Source organism: Hippocampus zosterae, chromosome 8 (assembly GCF_025434085.1).
Source record: "Hippocampus zosterae strain Florida chromosome 8, ASM2543408v3, whole genome shotgun sequence".
NCBI classification, from domain to species: Eukaryota; Metazoa; Chordata; class Actinopteri; order Syngnathiformes; family Syngnathidae; genus Hippocampus; species Hippocampus zosterae.
In genome coordinates, this window is record NC_067458.1 from 24034702 (window position 1) to 24051142 (window position 16441).

General features: G+C 46.2%; 1 protein-coding gene across 14 annotated transcripts in view; it reads right to left on the reverse strand.

The window, feature by feature from the left end:
• The window catches only part of ptprfa (protein tyrosine phosphatase receptor type Fa), a 40972-nt gene that overhangs the window by 17171 nt on the left and 7360 nt on the right, over positions 1-16441 (reverse strand). For 6 of the 14 annotated variants that reach the window (XM_052073818.1, XM_052073820.1, XM_052073817.1 and 3 more), the window contains exons 4-8: positions 10027-10181; positions 9817-9962; positions 8070-8211; positions 5351-5539; positions 2198-2308 (exon numbers count right to left, since the gene is read on the reverse strand). In XM_052073818.1, coding sequence (XP_051929778.1) covers positions 2198-2308; positions 5351-5539; positions 8070-8211; positions 9817-9962; positions 10027-10120 — 682 coding nt within the window. In that variant the 5' untranslated portion in view covers positions 10121-10181. Of the gene's footprint in view, positions 1-1473; positions 1486-2197; positions 2309-3955; positions 3974-5350; positions 5540-8069; positions 8212-9816; positions 9963-10026; positions 10182-16441 lie in introns of all 14 variants that reach the window. The other 8 variants (XM_052073815.1, XM_052073808.1, XM_052073809.1 and 5 more) reach the window with 3 other exon arrangements.

A 16441-nucleotide genomic window follows, 5' to 3' on the forward strand; every position in this document is an offset into this window, starting at 1 on the left:
AGTTGGTTCATTGACCCAATTTGGTTTCGTTGACTAGACTGATGAGTTGGTTCATTGACCCAATTTGGTTTCGTTGACTAGACTGATGAGTTGGTTCATTGACCCAATTTGGTTTCGTTGACTCGACTGATGAGTTGGTTCATTGACCCAATTTGGTTTCGTTGACTAGACTGATGAGTTGGTTCATTGACCCAATTTGGTTTCGTTGACTAGACTGATGAGTTGGTTCATTGACCCAATTTGGTTTCGTTGACTAGACTGATGAGTTGGTTCATTGACCCAATTTGGTTTCGTTGACTCGACTGATGATTTGGGTCCATTCACACTCACCTGAAACGCGGCAGAATCAGACAATTACATTTACTGACTCCAGTTAGCGGACTCACTGGTCTCACCACCAGACGGACTTGTGATCTGGTTCACTGACTTGAGTTCATTTGGTTCATTGACTCGAGTTGATTTGGGTTCAGTGACTCGAGTTGGTGGGCTCACGTGAAACACCGCGGACCCCAATGGGATTTTGTTTCATCACTCGAGTTGACTTTGTTCCTTGACTCAAAGAAATACAATCACAATTTGGTTCATTAACTCGAGTCAGATGAGTCAAAGTGACTGAAGTGGATCACTTCAGTGAGTCAGTCCATATGCAGTTTTTATTTTTTTTGGGTTTTTTTTAACGATATTGCATCCCAAAAAGTTTGGAATACGCAGTGAGCAGCCAGGACGGCCACTAAAACACCTGCCGTCCGTGGAGAACGTCGCTGGAGAGCTTGTCTTACTCTCAACGGCCATTTGATCAGGTGTGCCGTGTACCTAATGAAGTGGCCGCTTTCCCTGTTAGGAGGCTGTGAAGTTACGACATGCTGGCATGGAAAGGAAGCGTTAGCACATTAGCATATTAGCACGTGAGTCTGAGCACATAGCACGGTGATGTTTTTGTGTTTAGGCACCCCCCCCTCCCCACCCCGCCCCGCCCCGGACAACCTCGGGTTGCTATGACGACACTGGGGATGCACGTAGCAACAACCGGTGTGTAGACATGCCAGAGAGCAAAAAGATGGTTAAAAAAAAAAAACAGATGTGGAGGAAGGAGTGGGATGGATTCATGCAGGGTGATGGGGAGGGAGCGGGCTGGTGGGGGTTGCAACATGCAACGAGACAGCAGGATTTTAGCTGACATTCTCATTTTATTTAATCGGGTAATACATTTCGTCTTACTTTTGTGAACCCTTTTTTTTTTTTTAACTCATGACATGTCCACATTTTTTCAGCATTTCTAAGAAATTAAAGCAAAGCAGTAGCAGGGAAAGAGGCTCTTGGGGTGCAGGCTGGGGTGGGAGTTCCAGGATAGACAATGGGGAGGGTACGAAATAGGGGGAGGCCGGGACGGGCCTGAGGCGCCTGGCCACATGCCAACGCTGCCTGGCTCCTGTCCGGCGCACCTCCGCGTCCGGGACGAGTGCAGAAACAAACCTTCTCGCTGGTCTGCGGTGTTTGCAGTGTTTTGGTTTTGTGTGATGGGGATGGTAACGCAGGGTGGGAGGAAGGGAGGGGGTGGGAGGGGGTGGTCATCAACAACAACAACAACAAGAGAGAAGGGAAGCGAGGAGGAAAGAGACAAGGAAAAGCAGAGAAGAGTAAAACAGGCCCAAAATATCCTTCAACAGACACACTCACACATTTACGCACGCACGGAGGCCCGATCCGTGTCTGAGCGTCTTTATCGTCATCACTGTTTCGTGAATGAACGGATGGATGAACGAATGAATGGTTAGGTGACAGGATGGATGGATGGATGGATGGATGGAGAGAAATGAACTCAAGAATGTATGGAAGAAAGATGGAAGACAAACGACCGAATGGATGGAAGAATTAAAAGAGGAACGAGTCGGGGATCGACGTTCAATGAATGGATGAAAGGATGAACAAGTGCCTGATGCAAAAACAACAAACACGAGGCGAAGAAGATCAAATCACACCTGTAAAGATCAAAGACAAACGTGACCATTCAAAATGGCGACTGTGCCGTTGGCTAACTGCTAGCATGATGAACAGTCATCGGAACACAAAACCGGTTCAACAAAGAAGACAACAAGGAAGGCGGTGGAGAAAGCTCCAGATGGGAAGTTGGACGTGCCAAAGCAGGAAGTCCCGCCCGGCATGATGAGCGAGGAGGTCCTCCTCCTCCCGGTCTTACCTCGTACGTAGAGGTTCGCCGGAGCCGAGTATCTGGTTCCCGCTGAGTTGACGGCCACGCATTCGTATTTGCCCTGGTCTGACTCCTCGCTGTTCTCGATCTGAAGAGCACCTGTGGAAGCGTGTCAAAGGTCAACATCAGCGTCAATTCGCCTACCTCATGACCGCCGTGCCAAGAGTACTCCATCTTCTTTTTTTTTTGTATCGGTTCGCCGTTGAAATTAATGAATGGATGACAAAAGGACTCCTTGCAGTTTAAATAAGATATGTTTCCTCTCAACTACGATACAATTCACTCTACGGACACGGAAATCGGGAAGGAGGCAAATACTTTTTCACGGCACTGTGGGGGGTCAACCCCTCGTATAATGAACCCTTTAGTATGAGACCCTTCAATACACGTAAGCTCCAATTACGATATGAATTACAGTACTTCAATCCTCATACGACACACTTATTACAATGCGATTGGCTCCAAATACAATGTCATTCAATCCAGACTCAAACCATATGTTACCGAAAATTCATTTCCTGTGTTACCTGGTTGCTATGTGCTACAGTATGGTTACCTGACACGCCGACTGTTTCAGCATATAGCGTAATAGCGTAAATATTTTTGAAAACTTGGGTCGGACCTTTATGTTTGGGGAGAGACGTGTCCCTGTAGGCGCGGTGACATGCTACATCATGCAAATGGAAATAGATTAGCAAAAAATGCATCATGGCGTGGATTTGTAAAATGTCAACATCGTATGCGGCCCTTGTGGAAGACGAGCCTACTTAGGGGCTGCTGCGGGTGAACCGTTTCGACACTTCAAGTTCCATTGCCAATGAAATTTAACTGGTGGATTGGCAGTTTTAAAGAAAAACGACTCCGCTAATCCTTGTGAGGCGGCGTCAAGCTATCTGCGTTTGTCGCATAAACCAACAGACGACCTGCTGACGTACTTACGGAATATTTGGTGACGCAATAGTGAAGTGTTCTCGCTAAAGTTTCCGTTGAATGAGCGTTCGCAATCCATCAAGCGGCCAAAGTGTTATTGAATTTGACCGTCGGCGCTAAGATGCTAAGCTAAGATGCCGACTTCAACGGACAGTTAGGACAGACAGGACGGACAGTTATGACGGCAGAAAAAATCGTTGGCACCGCCCTACCCACTCTTGAGGACTTGCACACTGCAAGAATCAAGACAAGGGCACGGAAAATCCTCCTGGATCCCCCGCACCCTGCCCACCACCTTTTTCAGCCACTCCCCTCAGGCAGACGCTACAGATCCATGCGCACCAAATCCAGTAGACACTTAAACAGCTTCTTCCCTCTAGCCATTAACTCCTTAAACAGTCACTGACATAGTCACTCTTCTTGCACCACAAAATGGTACTACAAAACTACTTGTATACTCTAAAATGGTTCAATGATTTTGTTGTTTACGATGATACTAGTGCAGCGTGTTATACCGGAGACAAATTCCTTGTGTGTTCTACATACTTGGCCAATAAAGATGATTCTGATTCCGATTCTGAAGTGGACGCTCGGGAGTCGCGTTATCATTGTGAGTTGCGTTCAAATCAAAAGGCACAAAAGAACACCGCTGCTTTTGAGTGTTCTTTTAAGAAGAAGCATCAAGTGTTGAGAGAGAACAAATGGAAATGATGAGCATAACGTGGAGGTGGATGAGAAGGTTTGATGATTTTAGGGTGTTCGGGTGAGGGTTGAGGGGGGAGGGGGGGGGGGGTTTCTGTCGTCCAGCATTCTTACCTCTGATCGGTGTACCACCTGGTGAGGTAAAGTCAATGCAAATAAGACCAGAAAGAAGTTTCCATTAGTTGGGGACGAAGGAAACAACACAACAAGACTGTTAACTTCTAATATGTAATTAGAATAAGGATAAAGTAATTATTTCTTTTTTTTAAAAATAAGCTGTAATTAAGCGCTCTCCTCCCGTGTTTTCATTCTCACACTATCATTTTCTACAGGTGCTTATTTAATCGCTACACCCTGTTGTCAACATCTGACGTTTGCTCAGCTTTCTTATGGTACGCAACAGTTGCTAAGCTACCTGTTACTCAGCCAACCTGTCTTGCATTTAGCTCGCCTTGACTTATTTGTCTTACTCATAAACCAGCTCACCATTTAGCTACCCTTTAGCAAAGTGTATTTTAGAAAGAAGCTGCTTGGTTAACCTCGAGCTATTTGGATTACTCATAGAGCAGCTAACGACACGTGGCTAAGCTAGACCGGTCAAGCCAAGCGCATTTTTACCAACAATTACTCAGCAACCCTACAGTTACCAGTGTTATCCTTAAACTATATTACAAACAAACTATTTCTTAGCTACACCCTATCAAGCAAATGACTGCTAGCAAACTGTAGCCCCCCCACAAAAAGGCTGTAGCACGATAGACTGCTTTGATAGCCTCTAGCTACAGTAGCTGTGTTATTTGCAATGGGCTAACCCACTACTTATCTTTCATTTTGGTGGGGGGAACAATACAGATAACTATACACTCTTTTGGACTTACTGACCACTCAGCTACACTCTAGCTAACTGTAATAGCTGCTAAGCTATCTCTAGCCTCGAGTTAACTGCATGAAAATGACAAATTGAACTTAGTTTGAATTAGTAACCACTAAGTCGCCCGATAACTTTTTCTGTTTCGAGTTTAGTGCTTACTTAGCTAAACAAGCTAATTTTGATACACCTTTGCTAGCAACAGCATGGTAAAAGTCTGTTGTAGCTGAGAGTCTGAGACATATGGAGGTGTGGTTACTATGCAGATGTCATCCATCTGGATAATAAACCAAGTCCCAAGACAGAGGGGGCCCTGGAAGCTGTGTGGCCCCACTCGGCCATCAGCAGCTCTCCAAGGGCCCTAAGGAACATGTTGTCAGACAGCCGGACTTGCCAAGACACTCCGGCATCAACTGACAGATTTATGGGTGGTCATTGTGAAAAATAATAATATTTTTATTATCTTTTCACAATGTTTGCTTCAAGAGCAGTTTGCCTTGTGTTTCCAGTGATCTTCATCCCAGGAGAGGGAATTCCAACTAGTTTACTGTCACGTTCCGTCGCGGCCGCGGTGCCGCGGCGTTCAAAAGGCAGCCATGTTGGGTGTGGAAGTGTCCCGGCCATGTTGTGTGTTACTGTACCCGAGCGCAGCTGCTTGATCCGTCCGCTGCTGCTTTCGATGTCCACGGGCAGGAAGTCCTTGAGCCAGAAGATCTCGGGGTCTGGGTTTCCACTGGCGGCACACAACATGGTGGCCGTGCGCGTCCTCTCTACCACCTTCAGCTGAGGACCCATGTCAATGCTCGGGAAGCCATGAGGGATCTGCTCCTCTGACAAAACATAATATGCTTTAAAATACAGTTAACCCTACATACTGGAAAAAAAATAATAATAATCTGCGTTAAGGCGAGGGGAAGAATGATGAACCGCGATTAAAGCGGAAATTCACCGTACACACAAAAACGTTCAATAAAAGTGGACTTGGATGCAATATAATAGCATATTCATCCATTCATTCATTATCCGTACCGCTTGATCCTCACGAGGGTCGCGGGGGGTGCTGGAGCCTATCCCAGCTGTCTCCGGGCAGTAGGCGGGGGACACCCTGAATCGGTTGCCAGCCAATCACAGGGGACACAGATACGAACAACCATCCGCACTCACACTCACACCTAGGGACAATTTAGAGTGTTCAATCAGCCTGCCACGCATGTTTTTGGAATGTGGGAGGAAACCGGAGCACCCGGAGAAAACCCACGCAGGCCCGGGGAGAACATGCAAACTCTACACAGGGAGGCCGGAGCTGGAATTGAACCCGGTACCTCTGCACTGTGAAGCCGACGTGCTAACCACTGGACTACCGGGCCGCCGCATAATAGCATATTGCATACCATGAATTTAACGCCTTGTCATCCTATCAGAAGCTCGAAGAAAGTAATTTGTCGAAAAGGCACATTGGTGCATCACTATGTGCATGAATGGTAATTATGTGACACTAACAATACAATATATACTGTATAATAATACTACATATAATAATACTACATTAGGGGCGGCCCGGTAGTCCAGTGGTTAGCACGTCGGCTTCACAGAGCAGAGGTACCGGGTTCGATTCCAGCTCCGGACTCCCTGTGTGGAGTTTACATGTTCTCCCCGGGCCTGTGTGGGTTTTCTCCGGGTGCTCCGGTTTCCTCCCACATTCCAAAAATATGCACGGCAGGCTGATTGAACACTCTAAATTGTCCCTAGGTGTGAGTGCAAATGGTTGTTCGTTTCTGTGTGCCCTGCGATTGGCTGGCAACCGATTCAGGGTGTCCCCCGCCTACTGCCCGAAGACAGCTGGGATGGGCTCCAGCACCCCCCGCGACCCTAGTGAGGATCAAGCGGCTCGGAAGATGAATGAATGAATGAATACTACATTATAAACGTTGACACATCCACGGAAAACGCCCTCTATCATTTTAAGATTACGTTTCTGATAACGTTACCCTTCAAAATAGAAATTATTTGGTTCTGAATTTTTTTTTTTGTGAAACTGTGCATGTACATGCGTATCTGACTCCACACCGTACACTAGTATGTGACGCTATCTGCTTCCGTTTTAGTTTGCCAAGATTCTACCAAAACTACAATTTCCTTTTGACTCTTTCAAACGCCCACATCATGGTGCGTAACCTTGATATTCTTTTTTCCTTAGCTGAGATTCCAACACACAGATTTGAGAACTGCTCCTGTTTCAAAACACACTCTGAACAAAGTGAGAACTTGAGGCACGCACCGTTAAGGCGAGCACCTCCGCAACCCGATCGGGCAGCCAAACAAAAGTGACAGAGAGTGAAAGAGGAAAGGAATTTAGAAGGGTTTCGGCGCTAAATTCCATCGCATTGTCCCAAAGCAGCAACGCTTTCCAAAAAACAGATAGCGTGCTTGTCGGGTGTGTAAAATTCTATGCTGCAATGTCAAAGGAAGTAGAAGGGATCATGAAGTACATCAAGTAGAAATGAAAATACAGTCGTCGCATCGTAGAGCCTAAAATAAATCAACTGATAATATGCATTCATATTATATTATATTATATTATATTATATTATATTATATTATATTATATTATATTATATTATATTATATTATATTATATTATATTCATATACTTGCTGGAGCCACTGTAGATGTCTTAGGCATATCCAAATTCCATTTCGTCCAAAATAAGCAGTTCAGAAAATGTATAGATGATTAAATATGTCACATTGACCATTGGCGTCTACGTGCCCTCCAAGTGGTGACCTTGTTGTAGTGGGCGTGCAAACATGCATGAAGACATAAATGCGTGCAGCAGAGGTTACGCCTGGTGGGTCACGTCTGTCCAGAAAACAGGTGTGCACCTCGGCACGACACTGGGGCCACTGAGATTTCCTCGGGGGAAATATTTTGGACTACGTGCTATATCAGTGGCTAAACTTTTCAAGGCTTATAAGGCAATATCAGAGGCTAGCAGAATGATGGCTGTGTGTAGGGTAGCAGAAAGCCAGGATAGGGATTTGGAATTCAACAACGGACAATTGTTGCCGTTTCACTACGATTTTTATACGTCACACCAAATGCTGAAGTCACCACACCAGACGCCGGCATCGTCAAATGATCTGAAAGCGGGATGTTGTGTCTTTAGCCCCTTTCACACGACACTTTCTTTTTCCTAGCGGCCTTTCCTGTGTGAAAGGTACCGATATGGAATGAACACTCAAGTCAGCCCTGACTTCAAAGGTAGTATAAGGAATAGGAATAGAGAGCAACGCGGGTGTGGTGTTTAACCACCCTGTCGTGAGCCGCATTCACACAGTGCACAAAAGCGGGCGGTCTTACCTTCCAGAACGGTGAGTTTGGCGCTGGCGTTAATCTCCCCCAGGCTGTTAGCGGCGGTGCACTCGTAGACGGCCTCGTCGCGGTGCGCCCTCAGCGGCTGGATGCGCAAAACCGAACCCGACCCGTCATCGAACTCGATCACCTGCGCGAATGGGAGGCAGGCGGCGTCCCGTTAGCCTAGCTTAGATCCAATAAACGTAAATGCTTTATTTGACTTCTGTTTTTATTCGTTTCAGTCTCAGATTTGAGATATATAGTCTTCGATGATGGCAAGATAACAAAAAAGTACACTAATTATTGTGTAACAAAGTAAAGTACATTTCTCGAAACAGCTGACCTTGGCTCTTTGGTCGCGACGGCCCTGCAGCAATAGCGAAATTTAAAATGAACCCCGAAAGCCAGGCATGTCCAAAGTCCGGCCCGCGGTAGACTTTCATCCGGCCCTCGGCCCCCGTCATAAAATCAGTGCCGTCTGGCCCGCAGATTGGGCGCAATGGAACACGTGTTGCATTGACTGAGGTCTCGTAGACTGGTGAGTGATGTTTCATGGAGTACTGCTTCCCTCTAGTGGCTAAATGAGTAATAGCATTCACTAAATGAGTAATAGCATTTAGACACTAGGGGGCATCACTCACGAGTTAACAAGACATCACTCCGTGTTTATATTGACTGATATGTCATATTTCAAATTCCTGTTTCAAATGAACCAAAAGAAATTCTTAAGATTGTTGAAATTAAAATAAAAATGGAAATGTGAAACAGACTGGCTTACTAAAATTTGTTGAACAATATTGTTGTTCAATGTAAAGAATGTCAGCCAAGGTCGGCCCCCCGACATTTTACCACATAAAATCTGGCCCCCTTGGCAAAAAGTTTGGACACCCCTGCCGAAAGCTCATGTATGATATTAATTAGCAAAGATTTATTTTATATTCATTTACTATAAGAAACTTGGACTGCTGATTGTGACTGAAGACGTGTAAGAGTTTGGTGGAGTGAGGACCACCTAGCGAGGAGGAAGTTTTGCGTTCAATGACTCGCCTGAGCGGAGATCAGATATGCGAGGGGTCTCGGGAATGGAAAGGTTGGTGAGGATAGGGGGACAAGTGGGGGTGGGGGGCGTGGGGGTGTTAAAGACTCCGAGGTCGGGCCACGGGGCATTGCACTTCCGCCGTAGCATTCCTGCGCTAATGAGGGAGGCGGCGAGCGCCGCTCCTCCCGGCGGGGAGGCGTCACTTTGGCCTTCGGGCTTCACTTGGCAGCCAAGCGGGAAGAACGCAGACATTCTTGGAGAACATTCCGGGTTGCCTGCAACGCCGCCGGCCAATTAGGGCGCTCAGGTGGGCGCGCGGGAATGACGAGCAAGGTGGGGGGACAGAGCATCTTCGAAATGAAACGACGCCAAATTCTGTTTTGGTTCGGAGGCGACTTAACAAATGTTTCCAAGCGTTCGAAGGATCAGCGACACACAAGGTGAACTTTTGTTTTTCAAACGTCCCAGGATGTAACACGCGTCTTCCGATTTCCCGATCTCATTTCAAACAGAAACAAAAAACGCTCATGAATAAGCTACAAAAATAGTTAATTGGAGTTTTTGCAGCATTTAAGTTAAATTAAAATTCAAATGTATTTTTTTTCCTTAACGAAAATACATTGAGTGATTTATTCAGATGCTTTAATCTGAATTTTTTTTGCAACTCGAAAAAATGCTCTTTTACAAAAAAAAATTTTCAACAAAAACACCCACCTCAAATCGCTGAGAGCTGACTTTCTTGCCTTTCTTCATCCAGGTGATGCGCGGCTTGGGCTCGCCCAGCGCCTGGCACACGAAAGAGGCCACGCCCCCCGAGATGCCCGTCTGGTCGTCGGGCGATTTCATGAAGCTCGGCACGCCTGCGAGGACCAACGGCGCCGTGAAATCGGGTAAATGATGCGAACCGTACCGAACTGTACTCACTGTCAGTGCGACACGGCAGCACCAGCCAGGCCAATGCCACCGAGAGCGCCAGGAGGGGGACGGCGCCACCGTCGGGCCGACAAATGCGGCCCATGCCCAACGTCTTCTCTCCGGCTGCTGATTGGTTAATAAGTCACAAAGTCGTTGAGAGACACCTGCCGGAAGAAATGACCTTAAAATTACTCGTTGTGGCGTTTTGGGTGTGGTTTCCTGAGACTTTTTTTGTGGGTCTACTCATTTAGACACACACGCGCGACATAATGGTGCATGGCCGTGCGAACGCCGTGGTAAAGGTGACCGCTTGCTGACCGGACAGCTGCCCTGCTGCGACCTGTCGTAAACACACTTAGATGTGAACGCCACGGAGCCAGCGTGTCTCAGGGTGCCACGGGCGCCAACCGCCCAAATGATTCTTGAACTGAGCGAGCAATTTTGGACAATTTGACTTTCACTCAGCCGTGCCCCTGAGTTACTATTGCTAAATTTGACAAGAAATGCCAGTTCAAACTGACAAAAGCAAATCATACAGTCCTCAAGTAACTAGGCAGCTTGACAGCTAGCTAGCGACCTGTCTGCCTGCTAGCTAGCTAGCTAGGTAGATAGATACTGTAGATAGAGACCTCTCGTAAATATTTAAAACATTCAACTGGGTTGTATGGGACAATAATGGTGGAAAAAGTGTGGAACACATCTTTTTTTCTTTACAAGAAATGCCAGTTCTAACTGACAAAATCAAATCATACAGTCCTCGAGTAACTAGGCAGGCAGGCAGGCAGGCAGACCGGTCGACAGCTAGCTAGCGACCTGTCTGCCTGCTAGCTAGCTAGGTAGGTAGATAGATAGATAGACACCTCTCGAAAATATTTAAAACATTCAACTGGGTTGTATGGGACAATAATGGTGGAAAAAGTGTGGAACACATCTCTTTTTTTCTTTACAAGAAATGCCAGTTCTAACTGACAAAATCAAATCATACAGTCCTCGAGTAACTAGGCAGGCAGGCAGGCAGGCAGACCGGTCGACAGCTAGCTAGCGACCTGTCTGCCTGCTAGCTAGCTAGGTAGGTAGATAGATAGATAGACACCTCTCGAAAATATTTAAAACATTCAACTGGGTTGTATGGGACAATAATGGTGGAAAAAGTGTGGAACACATCTCTTTTTTTTTTTACAAGAAATGCCAGTTCAAACTGACAAAAGCAAATCATACAGTCCTCGAGTAACTAGGCAGGCAGGCAGGCAGGCAGCTAGCTAGCGACCCGTCTGCCTGCTAGCTTGCTAGATAGGTAGCTAGATAGCTAGATAGATAGACACCTCTCGAAAATATTTAAAACATTCAACTGGGTTGTATGGGACAATAATGGTGGAAAAGGTGTGGAACACATCTCTTTTTTTTGGACAAGAAATGCCAGTTCAAACTGACAAAAGCAAATCATACAGTCCTCGAGTAACTAGGCAGGCAGGCAGGCAGCTAGCTAGCGACCCGTCTGCCTGCTAGCTAGCTAGATAGGTAGATAGATAGATTGACACCTCTCGAAAATATTTAAAACATTCAACTGGGCTGTATGGGACAATAATGGTGGAAAAAGTGTGGAACTCATCTCTTTTTTTTTGACAAGAAATGCCAGTTCAAACTGACAAAAGCAAATCATACAGTCCTCGAGTAACTAGGCAGGCAGGCAGGTCGACAGCTAGCTAGCGACCCGTCTGCCTGCTAGCTAGCTAGATAGGTAGATAGATAGATAGACACCTCTCGAAAATATTTAAAACATTCAACTGGGCTGTATGGGACAATAATGGTGGAAAAAGTGTGGAACTCATTTCATTTTTTTTTTTTAAATCGCAAAAAAAAAAAAAGCAACCCTGCCATTTGGACACCGGTTTGATTATTTAGAATTGTACCAATTTAGTAGTGTGGTATCTGGGTATCGTGGGGTGGTATATTTTGTATGTGTTGAGGAGCATCGAGAGCACTAATCTTTGAGCACACGTGTCAGGTGACATGTTGTCTGAAAGAGGAAGTGCACAATAGTGGGATTAGCTCCATTAGCGCTGGAATCTCAAGAAAGGCAATTAGCATGCACGCTCACATTCCAGCATGCGGCAGCACGGCGGGCCACAAATACAATATTTCCACTACAGTATATCCTGTGAGATTATTTTGTGGGTCTACTCATGATTGAAATTTTTAGCAAATTTCATGTTGCTAAGTGTAACTGACTTTGGGGGCTGAATTTTCCAAACTTTTTTTAAAAAATGGGTAAAATGAGGCCCAAATCAATATGGCCGACTTCTTGTGACTTTTCACAACGGCTCCTTGTGACTTTTATCTCGACATTCTCTGATATTCTTTTCTATTATGCTTTCATACAATACTGTGCTGTTTTCCTTTACTAAACACATGTGAAAAAAAGTTCAATTTTTCAACAACTGGAACAGATCAACGATATATTTTTTAAATTATTTTCATTGCAGTAAACCGAGTTATGAGGTTGGTCACTGAACAAATTAAACTCGTAAGTCAAGGTACCGGTACTATTGCTTTTGGTTAAGGAAAAAAAATATATATCTGAAGTTTGATGATGTACTTTAGAGTGTTGATATCATGAAAATTACGCATTACATTAGCAATAGCATTAGCGGATCTTTGAGCAATGATGTAAGCAAACAGCCGCGTTCCGCCGGTGGGAACCGACTCTTGGGGAACATCCACAGTCGTGTGTGTGTGTGTGTGTGTGTGTGTGTGTGTGTGTGTTGTGTCTCGCAGACGTAATTCCAGCTGCGTGTAATTTAAACTTCCCCTGGGACTTTTTTGCATCGAAACGTGTAAGATTTCTCAACGGAAAATACACGACAACCAACCGGACAGTGTGAAATCTTTTTCCCTCATGTCTCAGAACAACTGGATATTGAAAAAAAAAAAGATATATTTTTTATGATTATTTGAATGAAATCTGATAATCGTGGGACATCTTTTTTTTTTCCGAACAACAAATGTGAGTCAAGTCACTCAGTCGGCATGTATTACTCCTCTTAGATTTTAGCTGAATAATTCTATCATGACATGGATCAAATTGACCCATTTTAAGGTTTTTGTAAACAAGAAAAAGTTGTTTTCTCATGTCAAGGACAAAAAAAAGGTGAACATTTCTTTTCTGCCCCTACTTTTGGCTTCAAGCTGTTTGTATAGAAAATAACTTCACTGCGAACACAAAATGAAAAATGCTAAAGTAAGATTAACAATAGCTTCAATTGCAGTAGCGTAATAACTGTTTAAGCAGCAGGATATTTGGACACAAATGGTGGAGCAACACATGTTGACATAACATCACGATCTTCTATCTTCTGACAACAAACTTTTTCTTGTTTTTTGTTTTGGGAGAACGAAATGAATTAAAAGCCATTTCCATTTTTAGAGACCAGCATTTTGGTGTTTCGAGCGCGGTCACGAAACGAATGAAACTCGATTGTCAAGACATATTCCAATTCACGTAGACCAGGGGTGCCCAAACTTTTTGGATCGAAGATCTACTTTTTGATCAACTAACCTCACGGGATCTACCCTTACCGGCGCGCGCACGCGCACACACACAAACAAATTTAAGATTTACCTGCTTTATTTTATTTTTTTAATATATATATATTTTTTGTGAAAATGAGACTGATTAGTGTGCAGTGTATATTAACACAAAAAATATATTACTAACATGTACAAAGACGGGCGGCCCGGTAGTCCAGTGGTTAGCACGCCGGCTTCACAGTGCAGAGGTACCGGGTTCGATTCCAGCTCCGGCCTCCCTGTGTGGAGTTTGCATGTTCTCCCCGGGCCTGCGTGGGTTTTCTCCGGGTGCTCCGGTTTCCTCCCACATTCTAAAAACATGTGTGGCAGGCTGATTGGACGCCCTAGGTGTGAGCGTGAGTGTGAATGGTTATTCGTTTCTGTGTGCCCTGCGATTGGCTGGCAACCGATTCAGGGTGTCCCCCGCCTACTGCCCGGAGACAGCTGGGATAGGCTCCAGCACCCCCCGCGACCCTAGTGAGGATCAAGCGGCTCGGAAGATGAATGAATGAATGAATGTACAAAGACACACAAATGGTTGTTTGTTTTTTTTTTTCTCTCGACACTCCTCGGATCTACTTGGGACCTGTCTTAGATCTACCGGTAGATCAGTATCTGCCTAGTCTAGGCACCCCTGACCTAGTCTAGGCACCCCTGACCTAGACTCTTCTTGCAAAGTAGCTCACAGCAACTTAATATCATTATTACTGCTGCATAATGAATGATAGCGTCTGTTCAGTTTTGTTCATCGAATGTAGGATGACAACACGTTAAGCAGGTTCAAAGTGCACGAGCTGGCTCACTGAGCAGATCTTTCATTCATTCATCTTCCGTACCGCTTGATCCTCACTAGGGTCGCGGGGGGTGCTGGAGCCTATCCCAGCCGTCTCCGGGCAGTAGGCGGGGGACACCCTGAACCGGTTGCCAGCCAATCGCAGGGCACACAGAGACGAACAACCATTCGCACTCACACTCACACCCAGGGACAATTTAGAGTGTTCAATCAGCCTGCCACGCATGTTTTTGGAATGTGGGAGGAAACCGGAGCACCCGGAGAAAACCCACGCAGGCCCGGGGAGAACATGCAAACTCCACACAGGGAGGCCGGAGCTGGAATCGAACCCGGTACCTCTGCACTGTGAAGCCGACGTGCTAACCACTGGACTACCGGGCCGCCCCCTGAGCAGATCTAATTGATTCAATTCAATCAGTTGCTTCCTAACAATTGCAAAAGTCACCAGCTCACTGGCCATCACACACACACACACACACACAACCTGCAACACAGACGGCAAAAACCACAAAGGCACACTTAGAACTCAAAATCAATAGATATGATTATCATAAATAACAATAAGCTCCCACCCCAGCAAATCCAACTTCAATTTACTGACAGCGTGATGTGCAAACAGGTGTCTCACCTGCACCACAGGTACACTGGTTGAAAAACACCTTCCAGGCAACAAAGGAAAAGACAAGGCTCCTCTGACTACACCAGGATGAACAAGAAGGTCCAAAGGCTTAAAAAAAAAAATATCCAAGGGTTGAAGAAGACTTTCCAGAAGGTGAAGAAGACTCTTCCCAAGATGAAGAAGCCCATCCAGAGAACGAGGATGATGAAGAATTTCCTGAGTATCAGGAACGCTCACAGGAATTCTCTTGCAAAGCGCCCCCTCAAAAGGCTCCTCCCCTTCTGGCTGCTCAGCATGGAGCCCGGGGGTGTTTTTTGGTGTTTGTTTTTTTGGAAGAGGGGGGGAGGGAGGCACTAATGTGATGGCGTTACGGCGGGGTCACCCACAGGTGGAGGCCGGCTGCGGAGTCGCGATCGATCCAAAAGATCGTCTGCGGGGAAGCTGCCCACGTCTCGGGAGTATAGATGATGTCACGGGTGTCAGGTTTCCAGCCGGGGGGGAAGAGAGGGGGGGGGGGGGGGGGCATCAATCGGGGATGGGGGCGGGGGGCTGCGTGACTAGGGTGGGAACAGCGCTGGAGGTTTGACCCAGGTGAGAGCGGCTCCTCCCTCCAAGAGGAGGAAGAAGTCCTTGTTGTCCAGTTGCGTGGCTGCTTTAGAGTGCCTCGTTGTCGGCCGTGAGTGCGCAGAGAAGAACGAAGAAGAGTGAGGACAGGGAGGACTTGTTTTGTTTTTTTAAGTGCAATTTGATAGCTGGCATTTGAACAGGGGTGTCAGGTGATCCCGTCCACTTTGGAGCGCCTTGTTGTTTGCCATGAGTGCACGCAGAAAAATAAGAAAACAAAGGAAAATTGCCGCCAAACAATGGCTCACTATACTCTTCTTTTTTTAAAATACACATATCACAAAAGACTCTCCAGGTCGTGTTGAGCAGCTGTCGCGGCTTTCTGGGGATCATGAACTTTGACCCCCCCCCCCCCCCCCCCACGCAGGGCAGGTTGCGGTAAGATGACAAAAACCTTGACTGAACGCTTGACGCGACGCGAGCGCCTCCATCAGGACACCGACGTCGGCCGCGGGGGGCGGCGGCGGCGGTTGGGGCCGTATAGGAAGCCGGCACACCCACTGATTGGGCACGCCCACCGCGGGTGTCCGTGCCGGCTTTTGTGCTGGTGTCATGTGACTTTTGACCGTTTTCTGCAGTGATTCATGTGTGGCAGAAATGTGAGATGGTTGCCTTTAGAAGGAAAAAAAAAAGGCTTTGTGTTCTTGAAATGGATACCACCCACACCCCTTATACACACACACACACACAGGCCCAGGACCACCGGCAACCCCCCACAACACTTCCTTCATCACTGCCTGGAGTGAAAAAAAAAAAAAGAAAAAAAGACGATAGTTTGGTCTCAAGTTCAGGCGGGCTGAACAAATATTTCCTCAAGTAGA